The sequence below is a fragment of the Microcaecilia unicolor genome, chromosome 3 (assembly GCF_901765095.1).
Source record: "Microcaecilia unicolor chromosome 3, aMicUni1.1, whole genome shotgun sequence".
Lineage (NCBI taxonomy): Eukaryota > Metazoa > Chordata > Amphibia > Gymnophiona > Siphonopidae > Microcaecilia > Microcaecilia unicolor.
In genome coordinates this window covers 253,751,869-253,775,146 of record NC_044033.1, presented here as the reverse complement: position 1 = coordinate 253,775,146, position 23,278 = coordinate 253,751,869, and the positions used below count along the sequence as shown (strand labels likewise).

The following is a 23,278-nucleotide window of genomic DNA, read 5'->3' as shown; positions in this document are numbered from 1 at the left end:
TCAGCTTTTAATGTGGTTGTTTTAATTAACTGGGAAATAAGAGTTTTCTTTTTTGATGTCGTAGTGCTGGAGAAATACAAAGAACTGGTGGCGGCATAGATTACGCCATTAAAAACGCTGCCGTGAAAGGATAGAGCAGACAGATCCTTTCCTGAAGAGATGAGGCAAGGGGCATTCGTCTGTGGCTGGTGAGAGAGGAGAATGACGAAGATGAGTCAAGAGAGGGAGAAGTCCAACCAAGAAGCAGTCGACTAGATGCTTGTTGCAGGGTGCATCAAACTTCCTACCAATTCCAACTCGTTTATTTCCAGCGTCCTCCGACGCGTCCTTTCCCAGTTTTTTTGCTGCAGTAACAAAGATATTTTTAATATTTACATGATATATACACCCTGCACAACTCCAGCTCCAACTGCACTTTTTTATATAGTTATGGTGGTAGATGAGAGCACTGGGATTGGAATCTGCAAGTCTCTTTGATCTCAGTGCTGGGTTATACTTTGAGTGTTAGAGGCAGCACTGGGATTGGAACCTGGGTCTGCAAGTCTCATAAGCTCTATGATCTCAGTGCTGGGTTATATTGTGAATTTTTAGAGGCAGCACTGGGATTGGAACCCGGGTCTGCAAGTCTCACAAGCTCTATGATCTCAGTGCTGGGTTATATTGTGAATTCTTAGAGGGTGCACTGGGATTGGAACCCGGGTCTGCAAGTCTCACAAGCTCTATGATCTCAGTGCTGGGTTATATTGTGAATTCTTAGAGGCAGCACTGGGATTGGAACCCGGGTCTGCAGGTGTCACAGCTTTTTCAGCTCAGTGCTGGGTTATACTGTGAGTACTTGGAGGCAGCACTAGGATTTGAACCCAGGTCTGGAGGTGTCACAACTCAGTGCTCTCAATCATTAGACCAGTGGTTCCCAAAGCTGGTCTTGGAGGCACCCCGGACAGTCAGGTTTTCAGGATACCCACAATGAATATTCATGAAAGAGATTTGCATGCACTGCCTCCACTGCATGCAAATATCTCTCATGAATATTCATTATGGATATCCTGAAAACCAATGCATTAGACTATACAAAACCTACGTAACTGTAGAGAATCCGTCCGCTTGTAAAATGAAATCAAAACAAGCAGTGTGAATTCTAAGGAACTGGAGTTTGGAAGGAATAGCAGACATGTAAACAACGATATAGATAAATATCAAGGAAACACACACACAACATATTCAGGGCACAGAACCGGCGTCTGTACTTACAATTTCTGAGCATGGCTGATGCGGTTATAAAGGACGTTGATCTAGGAAAGAGAAAGAATGAAGGGGCCGTGACTTCTCAGAAAAGGCTCAGAGCTGCTGTTTCAGCAAACGGTGCTAAGGATACCAGCTAGGACAAGAAACCTTTCCCAGACCTGACTCTAGGATGTCAATTTTAAATATAAAACTATGATTTTCAAGGCCCTCAGACAAAATGGGCCAGAGTACTTAAAGAATAAGTTAGCCCTTTACCCATCTTTAAGACCTCTAAGGTCCTCTCAAGGATCATCGCTATATGTACCTTCCTCAAAAGAAATTGTACGATGTGATACCCGCCAGCGAGCCTTCTCAGGAGTAGCCCCCACGCTCTGGCATTTACTCCCATTGGGGTTACGTCTAACTCGAGACTACCTGTACTTCAGAAAGCAGGTGAAAGCCTGGCTCTTCTCCCAAGCCTTTAATACATAGGGTGACTGACTATACACCTGGACTACCTATGTTATTGGTTATTTCACTATTGTTATGCTGTCAACAAAATTGTAAGTTTTCTGTTAAACTGTACCGCTGAATCTCTTCATAAAGGCGGTTAATAAATCCTAATAAATAAATAAATCCAGTCCTCGGGACACTCTGAGCCAGTCAGGTTTTTAGGATCTCCACCACGAATACACCCAACTGGCTGGGTGAGTCCCGAAGACTGGGTTGGTGACCCTTGCTCTAAAACACTGGTACCCATACATGCTGTAGGCAAGTGTCCGCCTGCTGTGTACCTAAGCAGTTCTAAATTTGGGGGTGGGGGGGGGGGGGTGGGGGATGTTCTATCAGCAGTAGCATTGGGACCTTTATATTTCGTCCAGCCTGCAGCCGTGATACAATGCAACTCTTCTCCCTGCGACCATTCATGGCCACAACCAGCCTTGTGGTTTGTTTATTTATTTAAGTAGAGGAGTGTGGTAGCCGTGTTAGTCCACTCTTAAGGTTATCAATAGAAATCAAACAAAATAAAACATGGAAAAGAAAATAAGATGATACCTTTTTTATTGGACATAACTTAATACATTTCTTGATTAGCTTTCGAAGGTTACCAAGAAGGGCAACCTTCGAAAGCTAATCAAGAAATGTATTAAGTTATGTCCAATAAAAAAGGTATCATCTTATTTTCTTTTCCATGTTTTATTTTGTTTGATTTCTATTGATATTTATTTATTTACTAATTGCATTTGTATCCCACATTTTCCCACCTTTTTGCAGGCTCAATGTGGCTTACAATGGTTTCTCTCAACCAGACCTCTCAGTTTCTGAGGAGTGGACCTGTGCTGTATGTGACATGGCAAGACTCAAGGACCAGATTCCTATCTGGACTGGGGCCACAGGGGCACATGTCTCACGCTTACATCATACTTCTGAGTCCTCATCTTCTCCATCAAGTCAAACTTCTCCGATTCCAGCTCATGTATGCGCTCAGAGAGCTCTTTAGCTGTTTCCCTGCAAAAAGACAGCAGTATACGTTAGAAAAAAAAGGCTCAAGGCCCTTGAAGGAAATGGATCAGAGGTCTTGAAGAACAGGATCTCTCTCTACATAACTCCAATGTTACTAAGGACCTCCCCAAAGAGTATATCTAACACACTCTCTCCAAAGGACGTCATGCAATGTGATACCTGCCAGTGAGCCTTCTCCGGAGTAGCCCCCACGCTCTGGAATAGACTCCCTGAAAGGCTCCGCTTAACACAAGACTATCTGTACTTCAGGAAGCGGGTGAAAGCTTGGCTCTTCAACCAGGCCTTTAATGGAAGAAGTAACTTGCTAGTCAAACACACAAGGAATGACATTGGCTGCACATACTATGGAAGGACATGTTTATCCACTCCTACCCTAGCTAAGATCACGTTCAAGCACCTTTTTGACCTAATTTGCAACTTTCTTTAAATTAGTCCCCTATTATTCTATCTTATCTATATGTTACACCTTTGCCTACACTGTATGCTATCTATTAAGATGCGTTATTGTGTATCATGTTGACAATTTAAGTAGTGTACTGTTTATTGTTTGAATATTTTTACTGCTGTAATTGTCCAGATTGTTCTTGCTGTATACTGCCTTGGGTGAATTTTATTTTTCAAAAATGGTGTAAATAAATTCTAATAAATGCATAAATACATATATAAATAAACATCTCAACTCGACAACCCCGTACGGTGGATATACTCACTTCAGGGTGTCTTCACCGAGACTGTCAATGTTCATCTCCCTTCGCCTCTCGGACAGGATTTTCTTCTTCATCTCTCGCCCTGTCTGTCTCTTGCCTCGTTTCTGCTCAGCCTGGAAAAGGACACATTGATGAAGAGGTTTGTCAGCCTAAGGCAGGGATTCCCAGCACTATGGTATTTCTGTATGCATGGAGACTTCCCACATTTTTGCACATTTTAAGCCACTAGAAATTTCACTTGAATTATTTCATTGTTTTGCTTAACCTGGAGTATGTAATCCATTTGGTTATTATGATGCATAGGGGGACAGTTTTCAAAGAGATTCTGTTCTGGTAAAAGGCCTCTTTTAAAACTGGCCCCCCTTTCCTATCCTCCTCTGCAGTGAAAAGCACTCTCTCCTTTTTTTTTTTTTAAATTCTTTATTTATTACATTTTTACATTTATATCCACCAACATAAATGTATTGGAAATATCAGAAATTATAATAGCAGTATAATACATTATATCAAACTGATATAGTCTTGAAATAAACATTATTATTTGTCCACAATGGGATAGATCAAGATACTAAGAAATTTCTACTAAGTAATAAAATAACATAGTATAACTATTACAAACGGAAGGGAGATACGGATGATTACAGCCGGTTTAAACAGCATTAACTATGGGAATCTCCACAGGTGGAACATCCTTTTAATTCAATGAACTCCAATAATTTCTTGGGTATAAAGAACACAAAATTCACTTTCGCAAGCACTCTCTTCTTAAGGGAAAAAGCCGCTGGGGGTAGTGTTAGAACAGGCCTCAGAAGCTATACAATTTCATTTTGAAATCCCAGTGCGCTTTCCACTAGGCATGGTGAAGTTTTCTGGCCTTAATATACAGGTTGGCCCCTCTGGTCTTTCAACGTCTTCCTTCTCCCTTCTTGTAAGGCATTTACCTTTTCAATCTGTTTACCTGCTCTTTATACCAGCTTCAAGTGAAACGGAGAGAAAATTGCCCCTCAATGTACCCATCTTGCCTTCAAGTGCCTGATTATTTTCAACTGCAGATTTTTGGGATGTCATTACTTAGACCAGTAGACGTGTTCCTTCCTACAGATGGTGCCACTCTACACATTCATCCTTTCATGCCAGTAATTCCTTTTCTCAGAGAAGGCAGCACAGAGATAAGTACGTATTTGATGTATTTCGCTGGGGTAGATGAGCCCAGCTTCCTTATTACACTAACAGAGTGAAGGAAGTGCCCTTTGTAAAAGATCAAGTGCTTCCTAGTGTCCAAGTCCGTATGAAGTGCATATCTCTCAGAGAGACGTCAAAGATGCTAAAATCTTCCAAAAGCCCTTTATAACACTCCTTTTGAAACTGGCGAAGAGGAGAAAGCATCACACTCCTGTGACATTTTTGGAGACTAGCGGTATCATGGGAACCTTCTGCAAACTCCTGAGTGAGGTGATATAACCCAGGAAGTCAATAGTTTTACTAATCAAAGACCCAATTTTCTGGTGCAGCGAACAATTTTGTGTCCCTTCGATGTTTCCCTTAGATGGTCCTCAGTGTTCTGACAAGCATTCTGAGGAAATTAATATATTAAGAAAAGATGACAATAAACTGATCTGATAGTCACAAAAGATAAAGTATCATCACAAAAGACGTCATTAAGACCATTTTGAAGAGCAGCTTGGACATTCTGAGCTCTGTATTAAAAATATTTGAAAAGGACCGGAATGTCGTTTGTCATCCGTTGGTCTCCCTAGTTTTAGCAGTTTGAACGAACTCCCTTCGTGGGTCCAGTTTTGTGATGATCTCGGCTCTTCGTAAGCATGTGAACAGTTAATGGCAGAGGATACTGGTTTTGAATAGTCAGTGCCTTTAATACACTATGATCCACATAGTAACATAGTAGATGACGGCAGAAAAAGACCTGCACGGTCCAGCCAGTCTGCCCAACAAGATAACTCATATGTGCTACTTTTTGTGTATACCCTACTTTGATTTGTACCTGTGCTCTTCAGGGCACAGACCGTATAAGTCTGCCCAGCACTATCCCCGCCTCCCAACCACCAGCCCCGCCTCCCAACCACCGGCTCTGGCACAGACTGTATAAGTCTGCCCAGCACTATCCTCGCCTCCCAACCACCAGCCCCACCTCCCAACCACCGGCTCTGGCGCAGACCGTATAAGTCTGCCCAGCACTATCCCCACCTCCCAACCACCAGTCCCGCTTCCCACCACCGGCTCTGGCACAGACCATATAAGTCTGCCCAGCACTATCCCCGCCTCCCAACCACCAGCCCCGCCTCCTGTTCTTGACTAAGCTCCTGAGGATCCATTCCTTCGGCACAGGATTCCTTTATGCTTATCCCACGCATGTTTGAATTCCGTTACCGTTTTCATTTCCACCACCTCCCGCGGGAGGGAATTCCAAGCATCCACTACTCTCTCCGTGAAAAAATACTTCCTGACATTTTTCTTGAGTCTGCCCCCCTTCAATCTCATTTCATGTCCTTGTTCTACCATCTTCCCATCTCCGGAAAAGGTTTGTTTGCGGATTAATATCTTTCAAATATTTGAACGTCTGTATCATATCACCGCTGTTTCTTCTTTCCTCCAGAGTATACATGTTTAGTTCAGCAAGTCTCTCCTCATACGTCTTGTAACGCAAATCCCATACCATTCTCGTAGCTTTTCTTTGCACCGCTTCAATTCTTTTTACATCCTTAACAAGATACAGCCTCCAAAACTGAACACAATACTCCAGGTGGGGCCTCACCAACGACTTATACAGGGGCATCAACACCCCCTTTCTTCTGCTGGTCACACCTCTCTAACAACCTTCTAGCTACGGCCACCGCCTTGTCACACTGTTTTGTCGCCTTCAAATCCCCAGATACTATCACCCCAAGATCCCTCTCTCCGCCCGTACCTATCAGACTCTCCCCGCCTAACACATACGTCTCCCGTGGATTTCTATTCCCTAAGTGAATCACTTTGCATTTCTTCGCATTGAATTTTAATTGCCAAACCTTAGACCGTTGTTCTGGCTTCCTCAGATCCTTTTTCATGTTTTCCACTCCCTCCCGGGTGTCCACTCTGTTACAGATCTTAGTATCATCCGCAAATAGGCAAACTTTACTTTCTAACCCTTCGGCAATGTCACTCACAAATATATTGAACAGAATCGGCCCCAGCACCGATCCCTGAGGCATTCCACTACTCACCTTTCCCTCCTCCGAGCGAATTCCATTCACCACCACCACCACATGTGGGCGAACTGATCCATCTTCTTTTGGTATAAAAACTATAGATGTGCCTCCTGGTGGACAAGTTCTTGGAGATCTACGCATTTAATTTTCACATGAGTACTTCACACCTGCTTCTTTTGGTAGCCCAAATTTTCTAATGATGTGTCATAGAGCTCTTCTGTCCAAGAGAGGCCATATATGCATATATGTGTGCATATATAATATATTGGAGATTCTGTTTTCCATGTGCTCTGTAACTCTACTGTTTAATATCCTTAAACTTGCACCTAAAGCAAGTGGAATCAGGTCTTGTTTAGTTCTGGTATGTGATCCATTCAAAAGTTGGCATCCTAGGCAATTTCCTGTGTTGCCTACGTCTAAATCCAGCCCTGACTCTCAGAGTTCTTGACGTCTTAATGCCTAAAAGATTCCCATTGGCTGCTCTTTCTGGCAAATCTCATTGTCTTTCCTTTAGGACCTGCAGGTCTCGCTTGAGTTTGGACCAAGTCTTCTTCTCACACCTGTAACGCTCAAAATGCAATGGCCCCTTCATTCATTAACTAACATGGTTAATAATTGGGCAGTCCACCTCGCTTTGCAATCCTCAAGATATCATGTAAAAAAAGGTCAGAAGACCAATCTGTGTTACCTTCACAAGGTAGCCGCCAAAATGGGCTCCCATGTTGGAGAGGACCTTCTTCTTTTTGGCATCATCATCGGCCCGTTTCTTGGCCTCCTCCTCTTCTTTCCTCATCTTCTCCTCCTGTGGGAAGAAAAAGAGAAGAACAGTTATAGATAGTCTCAACTTTCTGAGCGTTATCTCACGTAACCTCATGGTTTCTTCCATTACCACCCTCATTTCTGTTCTTCAGGCCTACATAGTTTCACAGTTAGGATAAAGCATGATGCTGGGTTTTCTGATTGACCCTTCTTTAGACTATCCGCATTGGGGCAATTATATTTGCTGTGTGTGTGTGGTGGGGGGGGGGGGGGGGGGTGCAAGAAGGTAAAAGAACCTTCATAACTTTAGCTGATTATGTTCCCTTTGATATCAATGGGAAGCAGTTAGAAAAGAGAATCATTTCATTCCCAAAGGCAAACTCAACTCCCCGTAGATCCTTCACTTTCCACTAGCTGCTTCAGGATTCTCCTTTCAACTGACACACCCAGGGATTCTTGTGCCTACTTGTATCAAAACCTAAAGGTCCCCTAGCTTCTATCTATTCCTATCAAGACCTAAAGGTCCCCTAACTCAAGGAAAATCTGATGGTCCTGTGTAGCTTATCAGAGAATAGAGAACATAAGAGTTGCCCTACTAGGTCAGACCAAGGGTCCATCTAGCCCCAGTATCCTGTTTCCAACAATGGCCAGTCCAGGTCACAAGTGACAAATAAAGTCTATTGGACTGGAGAGTTTCATGGTAGGAAAGAGGAACATGTACCATATCTCTGGTCAGACGTATTGGGTTAGATGAATGGTGGAACCTTACATAATGTACAAGCGCCCTTCATGATCAGAATGATGTACTATCCTGTCCTGATCCCTCCACCCCAGCTCGGCAACAACCAGGAATAGAAGAGTGAGCACGTACTGCCAGCTTCGTCTGCCTCTCCCGCTCCTTCTCTGTCCGGAAACGTTGCTGCTCTGCTCTCTCGGCACGCCGCCGCTCCTGCCAGAGGAAAACAGAACTGACTACGTTCCACTGCCACAAAGTTGCCCACAGCCACATCAAGAAAGCCAAGGCCAGGAGAGACACCCCTCTGTGAAACACATGGCCTGGAGGCTTAGTATTATCAGAATTAATTGCACCCAATATTATACAACTACGGAGGGCAGAGAGTCCAGCATGATGGTGCTTATTTACAGAGAAAACAACAGCTTGGGAAGGCAACAGATATTCCACTTGCCATCTCTGTGTTTTTATGAATAGTATACCCAAATAGAAATGGGCCCCCTGGAGTTAATAATGGCCTCATTCTACAGCTAGAAGTGGGAAAGAACTTCTTATTAGGTAAAGGATCATAAAGGGGGGGGGGGGGGGGGTCAGGGCACAGATACAGCTAGAAACTAGGGATGGGCATTTGCGACAATGTGGGGCTTGTCAACCACCTATCCCACGTCACGTGTCGTTACCAAATGAAAACGGGCAGAAAACCATGAAAATGTGTTTTATCATTTCTCAGTACTACAGCGCATTCTATCAAGAGAGTGCGCTGTTTGCACAGAGGGCCTCCATTACATGTGCACATTGTATGGACTCCTTCAGAAAGACCGCGCTGTCTTTCAAAAGAGCAGGCACTCAATGACTTTGCTCTCATGATGAAAAAATGGCCAAACAAAAATGAATAAAACCAGGGGCGGCCCAAGACAATCCTGAGGCGAGGAATGGGCTACCACCCTGGCTCCTCCTCTGCCGCCCCCTGCCACAATCTGACATCTCCCCCCTTCCTTCCCCAACCCCCTTCCCCAAATTTACTTTTTCTTTTCTTGTTTTTCAAAAGGCGGAGGCTGCGGCAGTGATTCCATAGGCTGCCCTGCCACCGATCCCTTCTCTCTACTGCAGCCTGCCTCCGAGGAAACAGGAAGTTACGTCAGAGAGGCGGGTCACAGTAGAGAGAAAGGGCCAGGACTGGCGGCAGGGCAGCCTAAGGGAATCGCTGCTGCTGCTGTCGCCACCACATTTTAAAAAACAAGAAAAGAAAAGGTAAGTTTGAGGCAGGGGGGTTGGGGAAGGAAGGGCAGGGGTTAATGCTACCTCAGAAGAGTGCTGCCTGAGGCCCCCGCCTCAGTTGGCTTAATGGTTGGGCCGTCACTGAATAAAACAAACATTCCCAGAAACGACATGGGAATCGACGTGAAATGAACATTTTCTGGCTGCCTATCTCTACTGAAACCCCTACGGAGTCTGAACTGTTGCTGCTGTTTGAAATGGCTTGCATGGAAATTGGGAAGGAATTTGCACAGAACCCCAAGAATACCCACAATCCTGTCCTTCAAGCCAACCAGCTCCTCCTCCTCCTTCTTGCGCTGCTCAAAGTGAACGTCAATGAGGGTCTGAAGCTCCAGCAGATCCTTCTCCATGCGCTTCCTGTGGATGTCCTGCGATGGAAAAAGATAATGAGGGAGAGAAAAAGAATGAGAGAAACATACCGAAAGCAGGAGAATGTTGACAGAAATAAGGAAACAAGAATGAGAAATAAAAGGGGGCCACAAGAGAGACCTAACAAAGTAGAACAAAAAAAAGAGAGAGGGAACAAGGAGAAAAGGGAGAGAAAAGCAAGAGAGCAACAAACAGGAGGAGAGAAACAGAAAAAGATATTGAGGGAAAGAAGGATGAGAGAAACATTCCAAGGGCAGGAAAATGGAGAGAGAAACAAAGAAACACGCTTCAAGAATGAGGCAGAAAAAAGAGGGAACAAAAGTAAAGAAACATGAAAAAGGGGAAGGGAGAGAAATACAAAGAACCAAGAGAAAGGGAAAACAGGAGAGAAAATAAGGAAAAAGAGAGGAACAGTGATGAAAGGAAAGTGAAAAGAAGAGAAAACACAAGGAATGGAAAATAAAAAAGGGCTGGAGGCTTACATCAAAGTCTACCCTCTCTCCCTCAGGGATTTTGGGAGGAGCAAGTTGGGGAACCATTGGTCTGTGGAAGAGAGAAGAAAAGCAGAGATATATCACCTGGGACAGTGACAAACTACAGCCCACACCTCACTTCTCCCCCACATCTGGCAGGACCGAATCACCCCCAGAGTAATTAGGACCTTGAGGTGGCACTTCCTCCCCAGTTCACTTACTTGGGTCTTGGACGCTCCTCCTCTGCAGAAGGAAGGAAAAAAGAGACGGAGATCAGGAACATGCCGTCCATTAGTCAATCAATACCCCAAATGCCCCTCTCTCCTGAACACATTCCAGCTGTCTGGCAGTAGAAGTGTGACACCCTGTTGCATTGGAAATCTTCCCTATAACTTAGTGATGGAGCCCAGTCATAGACTTCTGCTCAGCAGAAGAGTCCCATGCAGCCTTGATGTGCCATGTGCCAAGAAGGTCACAGGTATGCTCATATCACGTATCAATCTGGTTATCTACTTGTGCCATTCTTCATCTATTCATCTACCTATTAATCATCTGTCATCCATCTATTTCTCATCCACTAAGCATCGACCACACCTCATTTATCCTCCACCATCCACTTACCTATCCACAAGCCTTCTCGTGCATTCCCCATCCACCATCTCATCCATCTTTCATCCATTTTTCATCTGTTTTCCATCTACACTCAGCTTATGCATCCATTAGTATCATGAGTTCTGTTCATCATACACTTCTCCATCTCTCACTCATACATCTATTCACCCATCCTTCCATTTGCCAACCACGTAGCCATGATCACACCCATCCTCCCTCTATCTCTGATCAGTTCTCCATCCACACCCTATCCATGCATCTTGCATCCATGGATAATCAATTAGCATAATCATTTCTATCCATCTTACATGTATCCACCTCCCACCCATCCATCTAATCACCCATCCTTTCTTTATCCATATTGTACTATCAACATGGGTTTGTCATTGATCAAGACAGATAGACAAACACACACACAAATTTGAGTATTTGGGAAGTCAATACTCACCATGATGTGCTGTCAGTGAAATCCATCAGAGCCAAAAGCACATAAGTGAGAGAAAAAGACATGGAAAGATGAATTACTAGTAAAAAAAAAAAGATGTATAATGTTTGTGTTTATTCCTAAAGTAATAGTTGTTCTCTAACAATATCTCTCCCCCTCTTAAAAGAGCAGAGGTGATTCACATATGTCTCTGATGCTAGCAGGTGAAAGAGCTCAGATGCGCATCAGCATGGATTTCTGCAGTACAACCTTACCAGACACCTAGTACAAGTTCTGGTTCTTTTGAATTAATGTTAGAATATACAACAGCCAGAAGTTAAACCTGCAATCTATGGAAGACCACTAGGTGGCAGTGATCTGTTTAAGGAATTCAACTATAAGGGGAAAAAAGTGTCCCATTATCACTTGCCTTTTGCACTGGGTGCTAGTTGCTCACTGTTAGTTACTATTTTAAACAGATCCTTCCTGCAGGAACAAGCTACTCACACCCTTTCTCAGGCTGTAACAGGATGAAACTTTGTCCTGTTTCAGATTCCTGTTGCATTTGTTCTTTGGTATGATGGAACAAGACAAGTACAGCCAGTAACAATTGCATCCCAAGGTCCTGTGATGAGTATATCCTCCCTTCTACCATGTGAAATTGGCACAAGAAGCACCAGAATCATCGGGGATTGTCAGAAATCTAGGACTGGCCTAAAATTTCCATTCTTACACTGGATCATGACATTTGACATCCCAGTTTTGAAGGACATATCTGTAATCACATTAGAGCTGGAAAATGGAGGAATGTTGGCACTGTCACATGACTGCAGTGCATCAGGGGCATGTCTTCCTGATTTTATCCAGTGCATCTTGGGACTTGCAGTCCTCTCTCTCCAAGGAAGTTAGAAAACTACAAGCCCCAAAGATGAACTGGTGGTAAAACCTGGCCTGGATTGAGTGCTTCTGCACTAGTGAGGACCTAGAATAGGTCCATTACAATCTGGCTATCCGTTCCTTAAATCTAAATAAATTTCTTATCGTCAGGGTGAGCGATCCTCTTCCCTTCCTTCCTCCTCTCATAGAGAACCCCTGGAGGATGGAGAATGGAAGCAGCTTTCCTCATTGGGCAATAGCAACAAAAAACTGAAGAATGAAAATTAAGAAAAACAAAATCCAGAAAAATGTCTGAAAGCAGACATGGGGCCAAGCGAAAAAAACAAAAATAAAAAACAAAAAACTCCAGTAAAAAGCACACCCAATCCCCCCCCCCCAAAAAAAAATAAGTTATGAAAAAAGTCCAGGAATAAAATGGGGAAAATGTTACAAAGATGAATCGAACATCATAATAAAAAAAATAACAAAAGATCTCTTTTACCACACCTCAGTAGTGATTCCCACACAGCAATGCTGACAAAGCCCAATCGCTAGTGCGGTTTGTTAAAACAGGCCCAAAGTTAAGAAGGCCCCCCCCCCCTCCCACAAACACACAGAAAAGAAAAACTTGCCTTGCTAAAATCTTCAACACTGCAAAAAACCACAGAGAACACAGGAAAATATTGTCAAAAGGCAAGCTATTTGCTGCGGAGAGGGGGGAGTGTGTACAAGAGAGAGGAGGTGGGCCAGGTTTAACGTGGAGGGACAGTGGCTTAAAGGGCACTGAAGCACTGGATAGGGGAAAAAGTAGGTGTGTGGGTGAAAACCTTTGAAAAAAAAAGGAGAGTGACTAGTAGGGCTTCAAGTCTGGGCTCGGTAATCATACCCTGTCTTTCCCAACACTACTTTGGTAATATGAGCACTAAAAACTTCAAGATGTACCCGGACTGATAGCTTCTCCACTATGTTTTAAACGGCTGGGTCCCAGTTGAAGACAGAGCTGGTGGTGACACAGGGTGAGAGCCAGCAGAAATATGGACCACCAGAAAGCCTTCAACAGCAACGGCTGGGCTACCTTTCTCCAGTATCCCAGAGATCTGTCAGGTGTCATCTCTGGAGAAGGGTGTCTTTCCCCTCCCCAACATGGTTCTAATGGTAATTTGCTGTGAAATATCAGTTTCAACTCACTCTATCGCCCTGGGTTCTGCCCACATAGTATGCCAGGAGTTATACATATATTGCAAAACACGGCAAACTATACATATTAGACATGTATAGAATATATTGCATATGAATCACATATGTAAATATATCTGGAGAGGGAGGGAGAGACAGCACAGATATGAGAACACACAAGGGAAGGCAGTGGAGGTAACCTGGGGCTTCATGCCCTGGCCGAGGCTCTGGACATGTTGCCTTGTGAGGTGGAATCGGTGCAGAGATTAAGGGAAGATGGAGGGGAGAGGAGGAGACGTGAAGGAGTTGGAGGGCATCAACTTAAATGTCTACCTGGGCAGGAGACTCAGGCAGAAACCTCTTGGAGAAACCCAGGGCAGAAAGGGGTGAGACGGGGGCAACAAGGGGATATCAGAAAAAGAGAGGGACACAGGGAGAAGGAAAGGTGAGAGAGAGAGGGACAGAAGGAGAGACACAGAGAAAGAGAGGAAATGGAAAACAGAGGAGGAGCTAGAAATTCAAGGAAGGAGAAAAACTGAATCTTATCAATGCGAGGATAGCAGTAAGGGAGTCCGAACTGCTCATCTCTGCACCTTCTACCACCTGCACCGGTCTCCTGTCTGGTTTTCATTAAAAGTGAAGAGAAAAGCATTAATACCTGGCACCTCCACTGGAGCCGGCTCTTCAGTCACTGCACACCGCAAGACAAGTAGGGGAGAGGGACAGGGCAGGGCGAGGCCGTGAGAACAGAACCGTTAGAGCAGGAAGAGAAAGAAGAACACAGGTTGTGGTTAGTTCATCCTCAAAAATGATGCGGCAGGAGGCTTAGCTGCCTCACGCACACTCCATCTTACCTCTCAACTCCCCTCACCGTGAAGGGAGGAGCCTCACGGGAGAGTCACCTCTCGTATGCACCTTGAGACAGGGCTGGCATTAGGAACGCATGACAACGGGGGCCCCAAACCTGCCTAAAGTTGAAAGAGGGACAATCCCCAAGCAAGCTTTGGGGCCCCCTCCCTAGCATCTGACCTGGGCCCCATCATGTCTAGCAGCGGCCCTGCCTCGAGATGTCAATGACGTGTCCCTCTTAAATATGTCCGCCCATAGTGTCACCTCAGCAGGTTGAGAGGTACGATGTTGTGAGCAGGATAACAGCATATGAAGTTCCCCTGTGTTGTTATCCAAAATACCATCACGCCATCCGTAAAGGACGAACCGCAATGATTAGGAAGGGAACACAGCACATGGGTCAGTACATTAATATCCAGAAAAAAGCCAGCAAAACCCTGATGTCACACGTGCAGTGATACTTTTGTGCTGAAGGCCATTTGCAACCACAAAAAGAGTCCCTCACTATTGCAGAGAAAATATCAAAATATGTTACTGAAAATGATCGTCTTCCATAGAAAAATTAAAAATAACAGTTGCATCCAACATATACAATTCACTGCAATTTATACTGCATTGTCTATTCAAAGTTCTGGTGGTTATCAGTGTTTAAAACCAAGCCAGTCATTAAAAGTTGTTTTACTAGAACCAAAGCGCCAACAGTTGTCAAAATTCAAAGCAGCGGCATATTGAAAACCACTGTGCTTCTGAGGCTTCAGTGAGGCAAGAGGACTGGCAGTCTTAATGGAGAGCCATCGGAGGGCTGATGGAAAGCTCCGATCCGTTACGATTCGTTATAACATAGGGGGATAAGTGAGACACCAAATATGCAGGGCTTTTCCCTGGCAAGAACAGGTCTGGATGTGATGTTTTCATGTTCTCTTAGACTTCCATGGCTGGCACCATGAGTGTTGCAGCTGTTCGGGTCTTGCTATGTCCGAGTTCGTGGCTTTCTTCAGGGTATGCGGTCAGGTTGGCAAGAAAGCAACTCTGACTACATATCCTAAAACCTGACTAGTTGAGGTTTGAGATGGGTGGTGCACTCAGGAAGGCGGGAAATTGAGGCGGGAAGGTCCGTTGGTCAAAAATTGTCACCAACAAACTTTCCCGCCAAAATTCAAATTTTGACCATCGGACTTTCCCGCCTCAGTTTCCCACCTTCCTGAGGAAACCACCCACCTCTAACTCCAACCAATCAGGTTTGAGAACCCACTATATAAAGACAAACTGCAGGCCTCGCAGCATGCCCTGAAGAAAGCCACAGCAGAATGGCTGAAATATTGGTTCCACTTACTCGGACACGGCAAGACCCGGACAACGATTGTGATGTTCTCATTCTATGGACAGCACAGTCAGTCCTGTCACTGCCATCATGATTTATAATTTACAGTTAAATAGGGCAAAGGGCAGGGGATGGGGAGAGGTATGGCAGTTATGGGTGACTTTTCTGCTCTCTTGACAACATTTTTCAGTGGATTACTGTTCATCACATCATTAGGGCCAATGGCTGCAGAGTGAAAGGAGAGAGAGAGAGAAAGAGAGTTATTCTGAAGGGAAGGAGGGCTTGGAGAATGAGATATGTAGCCAGAGCTGCTCGGCAAATCAAGGAACCTCAAAAACTGGTTCCCATGGATCAATGGATTGAATCAACCATCATTTTCCAGTGGGAGCCAGAATTTTCACTTCCAGGACTTCCCACCCCACCCCACCCTCCAGGAGAGGTGCCCAACCCATGCAGCTCATTCTCCTTAGGAAGAGACAGCTGGTTATGGACATCTGTAAGGAAAAATGAAGGTCCTTGTGAAATGGTTTCTCACCTTCCTCTTCAGGTTGTTGTTCTTCTTCTTCAGGATCAAAAGAAAGAGAAAAGTCTGGGTTAGTGTTGCATAATCTGAAAGCATGACAGGGGTGACGGATTGCTCTGCAATACAGAGAGTGTGGCATGGGAAGACCATGGATGGATGGATGGCTCGATTCTGTCCTGACCCAACAGCGGTGAAAGCAGGGACCAAAGGTGATTGAAGCAAGCCTAGCAGGCAGAGAGCGGTGAAAGCTGTAGGATGCAAAGAAGGCATTGGAGGTAGGGAATCATTTGGAGGGGGGAAGGTGGAGGGAGGCAGAGCTGGGGGCTAGGATAGGAAACAGAAAAGAAAACACTGTCAGAGAGAGATTTAGGAAGATCTGGAGAGAGATGGTGGAGCAGAGATGGCCCATTTCAGAAAGCTTTCCTGCTTGTGACGTTGCTTCAGCCAAGCTTAGCATGCCAGCAGAAGACATAAGAACCAGCTATTTCCCCAGCAAGGATAATTTTACGAAGACAGCAAGCCCCATCACAGGAGTTGTACCTTCTTCAGCTGCCGCTTCCTCCTCTGTAAAAGCAAAAACAGATATGGTTGCATGGGACTTTTGCCAGGCAAGCTCAGCGGAGCAGCAGCAAGCAGCAGGTCAAAGGTGGACAATCTCCTTATCCACAGTAGGTAAATCTATTGGGGTTCTTCTACTGAGGTCTCGCCTGGTGTTTTCCATAGTAAATATATGGTCAAGCCTGGCCTTATTCACAGTGAGTAAATCTATAGGGTTCTCCTACAGAGGTCAAGCCTGGTCTTATCCATGGCAAATCTATAGGGGTTGTCCTAGGATGCAGGCCTATTTTCTATGGAGAATGATTTAACTGATGGTCTCCTGCCTTGAGAAACCTTGAGGCTGACCTTGACTGAAAAAACCTGAGTCTTCTTGGTCCTCCCCTGAGAAGCTTGCTCTGTCAGAAGGAGCTCTTCAACCATTTGGGATCCTATAGGACTTACCAGGTTGAGGACAACTGAGCCGCAAATGATACAGAGGATAATGTGGAAACTCAACCAGAGGGAGCGCTCCATTATCAACTGTTTCAAACGTAAAAGCAATGGGAACTTTGTGGCTTCTCTGATAGACCTATGAAATGTTGTTACTATAAATTGGCCCACTCCATATATTACCTGGTGGGGAGCAAGGCAAAATCTTTAAAGACTGAGGGCCACTGCTGTATGTGGAGCCGAGACAGGTTAGAGAGAAAATAGTACAGTTATTAGATAGACACCAGGATATCTGAGACTGGAAAACAATGACAATTGATGAATAAAACCTGGAATACTTTTTTTTAATGAAAAGGGATAAAATGCAATACTCACCCTCCTGCTCCTCCCTGCAGCCAGAGAGAGAGAGAGAGAGAGAGAGAACACATACAAAATAATAATTATACATATATATGTCTGTGTATCACAAACCTTAATAGGTTCTGGCAGAGATATCTCTTATGGCGTGTAATAGACACTGGGGTGATGTCTCTTATGGTGTGTTATAGGCGCTGGGAGTGATGCTAAGCTATGATAGACTTATCTCTCACCAACTGTCTAAAAATAAGAGTTATACAATCATCAAGATTCACATGTAAGAAAATACTAGGGGGCATTCGATGAAGCTATAAAGTAGTACATTTAAAATGAATCATAGAAAATATTTCTTCACTCGTGTAATTAAACTCTGGAATTTGTTGCCAGAGAATGTGGTAAAAGTGGTTAGCTTAGCAGAGTTTTAAAAAGGTTTGGACGGCTTCCTAAAGGACTTGGGGAACATCAAATATTTCTGGGATAAGCATCATAAAATGTTTTGTACTTTTTGGGGGATCTTGCCAGGTATTTGTGACCTGGATTGGCCACTGTTGGAAACAGGATGCTGGGCTTGATGGACCTTTGGTCTGTCCCAGTGTGGCAATACTTATGTACTTATGTAAAATCATAACTCCCCAGGCCTAGTAAACACAAAAGTTTTCAAATTTTTTTGAAATAGTAAATAGGTCCTTATCAAGCGTATTTCCAGTAACAAACTGCAGAGAGAAAATCGTTTTAAACTGTATGCTTTTAGTTGAAGGAAAAGCTAACTTCTGGAGCTTGTCTTAAATTTTAACAATTTCACTAGCTGAGATCCACCTTCAGGGCCAGTACCATCCAAAACCTTAAATACAAAAAGTATTTTAAAAATAATCCAAGCCTGCACAGGCAGCCAATGCAAAACGCTCAACAGAGGAGTTATATGACCCATTTAAGTTTTCTGAAATATCAGCCTAACAGACTGAAACATTTGAATTCTAGAAAGTTACTTAGCGGATAAATCCAAATATAAAGAATTCCCATACTCTAATAATGATAAAAATTATTAATTGCACAATAATCCTCAAATAATCTTGTAAAAAAAAATAAGATCTCAGCAATCGTAATTGTTTCAACTTAAAATAAGCTTTTCTGATCAGGAAAATATTTAACCGTCTCTCTGACCTCGGGCAAATTTCCATCTTTGCTTTACCCTTCGCTATCAATTAAAATGTTCTATTATGTATTGGGTTGATGTTGTAAGTAGAATACCATGCCATACTTTGTATTGTTATTTGAATATTTTTACTGCTGTAAGGCTTATGTTGAATTTTTTTTTTTTGTTACATTTGTACCCTGCGCTTTCCCACTCATGGCAATGGAGGGTTAAGTGACTTGCCCAGGGTCACAAGGAGCTGCCTATGCTGGGAATTGAACTCAGTTCCTCAGGACCAACGTCCACCACCCTAACCACTAGGCCACTCCTCCACTCCACTCCACTCCTCTTACTGTACACCGCCTTGAGTGAATTCCTTCAAAATGGTGGTAAATAAATCTTAATAAATAAACTAAACAAACAAATAAATAAATAAATAAAAATCGATGGCTCCATTGTCATTGCTGAATCTAAAACTACTCCCAAAACTTCAGAAGTTCTCTCTACATTAAACTGGGATCCACCATCACCCAAAATCAACTTAGGATGTCTCTTGAGGGACTGGGAGGGATGTCTCTTGAGTTGTATTAAAGGTTCTGCTGGCTTGGTCTCTTATGGTGTAATAGGTGTTGACCCTGCTGTCTCTTGTGCTGAAGGCTGAGTTTGCGGTGGTTCAGCTCTCTGACCCACGCTGCTGACTGTGTTGCGCTCTACCACGGCGTGACTTACTCGTATTCCTCCACTTCTTCTGCGTCAGACATGCTGCTGGTGGGCGGTGGGCAGAGGACACCTGTGGGAAAAGAACAGGGGATGTCTCACAGCCTTGGCAGTCACCAAACCCTTCTCTCCCATGTCAGGGCCTGCCACTCAACTCCAGGCTAAGCCAGTCCTGCTGATCTTCCTCCAACCTATGGTCCCCTTCGGCTCCAGTTTCCAAACCAGTCCTGGGAATATCTCAGGCAGCGGAGTTTTCAGGAGACCCACAATGAATACGTATGAGATAAATTTGCATAAACTATGTCTCCAGTTATGTATGGTTCAAATACAGCTGTGGGGTGCCCAGAGAGGGCTGGGAAGTCCTGCCCTAAAGATCTGCCATTTCAGTATTTTTTGCATGGAATCTGGGCCTACTTATCCCAGCATGCACTGGGAAGGTAGTTAAAAACCAGACCGGCTTAATCTGTCCAGGAGACGTGTGTGTTGTAGGGTGGGGGGAAATGGTCAGTGAGTTGCCCCGTTTGCCTTCAGAAGGGCAGAAAACATGGTAGTAAGATATAATCCAGTATTTCATCCAAAATACTGGTCTTTCTCTGCCCACTCAACCACCAAGCTGTCAATCTCTCCCCCCCCCCCCACTCCCCCTTTACATTTTGTCTCAGAAGCAGCTGTACTGCTTTCCCAGCCCTGTGCAACTGGAAGCTGCTCCCAGACCTCTCCTCTTTAGGAGAAAAATTTTGGTGGCTGCACAAAGGACAGAAAAAGCCTCCCCCGCCCCTTCTCTCTTTTCCACCACCATCAAATAATAACTCAGCCTTTGTCAGGATCTATTTTTGGAAAGCTCGCCCTCTCACAATGCTTTGGCAAACAACCCTGAACAGATGGGAGCAGAAAAGACAGACGGATTAGCGAGATCCCCTGGGGCAGGTATTTATACCCAGAATGAATGAGGTCACCATGCCAGAGGAGACCAATGGTGCCACGACCTACCCTTCAGCTCTAGGGGCTACATCCACACCCCCAACTGATGAAGGAACTCAAGAGGACATGATGGTAGAAAAAACCCATTTGGCCCATATAGTCTGACCTCAAGGGCAGGAAGTATCCAAGCTGCCATCCACAGAGTGGGGCCACAGGTAGCCTATCCTTCCTTGTTCATGCTTCCAACCCTCTTGACTAGATGAGTATTCAAGATCCTTGATTTTGTTCCCATCCAGCACTTCTCTCTTCCTGTGTCCATCCACAAAGCTTTGTAATAGCTTGGATGGGGGGTTTATTCTCTGCATGTCTTAGAAAGTACAAGACGAGAGGGAGATATCTCGTGTGTCAACTTCCTGAAGACTTCTTATTATTCCTACAGAAGATCTCCATCCATTGAGTTCAACCTCTCAGCCAATCACGTTTGGACAACAGTTTGTCTCTTTGTGACGTCAGCTGATTGTGGTCTTTAGGTAGAACTGGACCCTAAACACCTCCCCACTAGATACCTTCCTGAAGAAATATGACCCAGGTGGCATCCTGTAGAGCAGTGTTTCCCAAGTTGGTCCTGGAGTAGCCCTTTGTTTGATAGAATTTTGCACCACCTTAGCTGGTTTTCCAGCAATCAAAAGTCTTTTTAAAGACTATTTTATCACAATTTGATCCTCAAACTTCAAGTCATTTTTATAACCATCAATGATTTTATGAGACTCCTGAGGCAGGCACATTTGCTGAAACACAGTGCCATGTCGAGTCCTTTTCATGATATAACTTTGTGTTTCTTATATCCTCATCTCTCATGTGTTCTTTTTGGAAGTATCCTGTTGAATACGCTACTCCCCCTGTCCTGTAGCCCCTTGCCAGTCAGATTTTCAGGATATGGAGGCAGTGTATGCAAATCAATCTCATGCATATTCATTGTGCATATCCTGAAAACTTGACTGGTAAGGGGGTACTCCAGGACTGACTTGGGAAACCCTGCTGTAGAGCAGCACCTAGAAGCCACTGAAGCTTTTCACCAGGGGTCTTCCTCCCACCCGTCCATCAACATGGCAATGATCAAGCCCTGGGAACATAGTACACCAATATACGAGCCTCCATCACAGTACTGGAATCTTCCAGTTCTCAACCCAGTCCTTGAGACACACCCAGCCAGTCAGGTCTTCAGGATATCCACAATGAATATGCACAAGCTAAATTTGCATACACTGCTTCCATATTTCATGCATATTCATTGTGGGCATCCTGAAAACCTGACTGGCTAGGTGTGTCCCGAGGATTGGGTTGAATCCCATCTCAAGGTCATCCCGTTCTCCATTATCCAAGGCCTCCCACCCAATCTGCTGGATCTCCGACTGACGCTCTTAAAGTCCTTGGGACAATGTGCAAATGAGCTAAAAGCAGGATGACAAGAGAGCACGTCATCACGGAAAAGTTTGGTGAGGTGAGGGCTGATGCAGGAGTATTGGGTGTCCTACGCAAACCTTCAGCCTCACACACTTCCCCTGTCCACCCCACCCCCCAATTAGCTTTAAGGCTCTTAATTCACCCCCTCCTACTCTTCATGCTTTTAAATAAATGGGTAAATGAACTATTTGAAAACTGTCCACCCTTCCTGCAGGAAAAAGTATTGTTCTATGGATCTGTGCAGCAGTCAAGATGAGTTGATCTTATTGGGCAGACTGGATGGACCCTGCAGATCTTATCTGCTGTCATCTACTATGTTACAGTGTCATTGTTTCGCTTTGATTGCAGCTGCTCTTTGCAACTGCCTAGTCTTGCCTAATGATCAGGCTGGCCTTGGATGAAGCCTGGTTTTTGTGCTTCCTTACTGATTGTGTTTTCTGCTTTTCTACATATCCCCCAGATTTAACCGCGGCAGTAAGAAGACGGTTCAGCCTGTCCCTGGTGACCCGAAGCTAGTGAGTGACTCGTCCCAGAGGGGCTGTTTCCAATGTTACCTAAACATGACCTAAAACCAAGTCCTTGGTCAAGAATATTAAGAGACATGTTTCCAACCTATCGGAACAAACTCCCTTCCTCCCCTTGTCTGCATAAAATTTGGGGCAACCTTCACACATGTGGAAGTCATTTCTCTGGATGAATCACCCCAAATTTAAAGCATTGTCTATTATCAGCACCTCAGATTTCACGGGCTGTTGTTTGCTACGATGAAGAAAATGCTGTTAACGAAATGAAAATGAGTTGAGAAAGGCATCATTCTGGGTTTGTTGTAATGACATCGCCCCCCTCCCAAAAAATGAAAGCGCAGACCAACCAAAAGAAACAAAACAAACAAGGTTGCCCATCTCTAGTAATGATGGCATTTTTTCAAGGACAGAAAAGGGGAGGGGGGAGAGAGTTTGTACAGAGAAAGACTATCTTCTATCTCAGCTAGCCATGGACAAAGACTGTCTCCTGTCCCCCTGCCTGTAGCACGGACCTTCCCATCACCAAGCATCCATCCCTCTCCTGAGGTGCCTCCTGTCCCCTGTCCCAAGACCATCTCCCCTCCCCCATTGGAGCCAATTTTTCAAAATGATTGGAGGTGCTCAACCCATCCCTGGACACAGTCAAAGAGTTTGCTCAATATTGAGGGGTGCTAAAGCACTCAGAGCACCCACAGAGCTGGCTCCTGTGCCCTCCCCAAAACAGGCCTTTTCCTCCTTCCCAGTGCCCAGAGCATCTCTTGGCATCCCTGTCCCTAGTTTGGGTCCCGTCTCCCAGCTAGGATCAAACTTTGCTTTCAAAACCTCCAAGCATCTTGCAAGAGCCACGAAATGAAGCATAACTGGATAATCATCCCCTCTGCCCTCCTTTTCCCTGGTTCTGGTTCAGCATCCTGAGCCCACGGGATCCCTGGTACTGAGAAAAGGATGGGGAAAGGTCTTACCTGAAGCGCAAGATGTGGAGAGATAGAGATGGAATGACAGCTCCTGGATCTGGGCAGCTGGGCTTTGTACTAGATATGTGTCCCCCCTCCCCAAAGGTGGGGGCTCCAGACCACGAAACAGGACACCCGATCCCCCCCCCCCCATCTCTCCAGGCCAGCT

At 44.7% G+C, this 23,278-nt stretch overlaps 1 protein-coding gene across 10 annotated transcripts; it reads right to left on the bottom strand.

Annotated features, from left to right (window-relative positions):
* TNNT1 (troponin T1, slow skeletal type) lies at positions 1–23,278 on the bottom strand. Of its 10 annotated transcripts, none has more exons than XM_030197861.1 (16): positions 23,119–23,278; positions 19,260–19,320; positions 17,417–17,430; positions 16,595–16,618; positions 16,067–16,093; positions 14,020–14,052; positions 11,334–11,342; positions 10,495–10,516; positions 10,283–10,343; positions 9,683–9,799; positions 8,292–8,369; positions 7,350–7,463; positions 3,459–3,568; positions 2,643–2,733; positions 1,252–1,292; positions 1–344 (listed from the first exon to the last, which is right to left on the bottom strand). In XM_030197861.1, the coding sequence occupies exons 1-16, from the start codon at positions 23,261–23,263 to the stop codon at positions 302–304; spliced, it is 990 nt and encodes a 329-aa protein (XP_030053721.1). In that variant the 5' UTR covers positions 23,264–23,278; the 3' UTR covers positions 1–301. The 10 variants fall into 10 exon arrangements, with proteins under 10 accessions (XP_030053721.1, XP_030053722.1, XP_030053726.1 ...); XM_030197862.1 differs by having other exon boundaries at positions 16,067–16,090; XM_030197866.1 differs by lacking the exon at positions 14,020–14,052.

What these genes read in the sequence shown, in the direction of transcription:
- TNNT1 (XM_030197861.1), bottom strand. Translation starts at nt 23,263, where the DNA reads ATGGGGGGGGGGGGATCGGGTGTCCTGTTTCGTGGTCTGGAGCCCCCA. An exon ending in AGAGGCAGACGAAGCTGGCA is followed by an intron (nt 7,464 to 8,291) that starts GTACGTGCTCAC and finishes TTCTTCCCACAG; the next exon opens with GAGGAGAAGATGAGGAAAGA. An exon ending in TGAGGACTCAGAAGTATGAT is followed by an intron (nt 1,293 to 2,642) that starts GTAAGCGTGAGA and finishes TCTCTTTCCTAG; the next exon opens with ATCAACGTCCTTTATAACCG.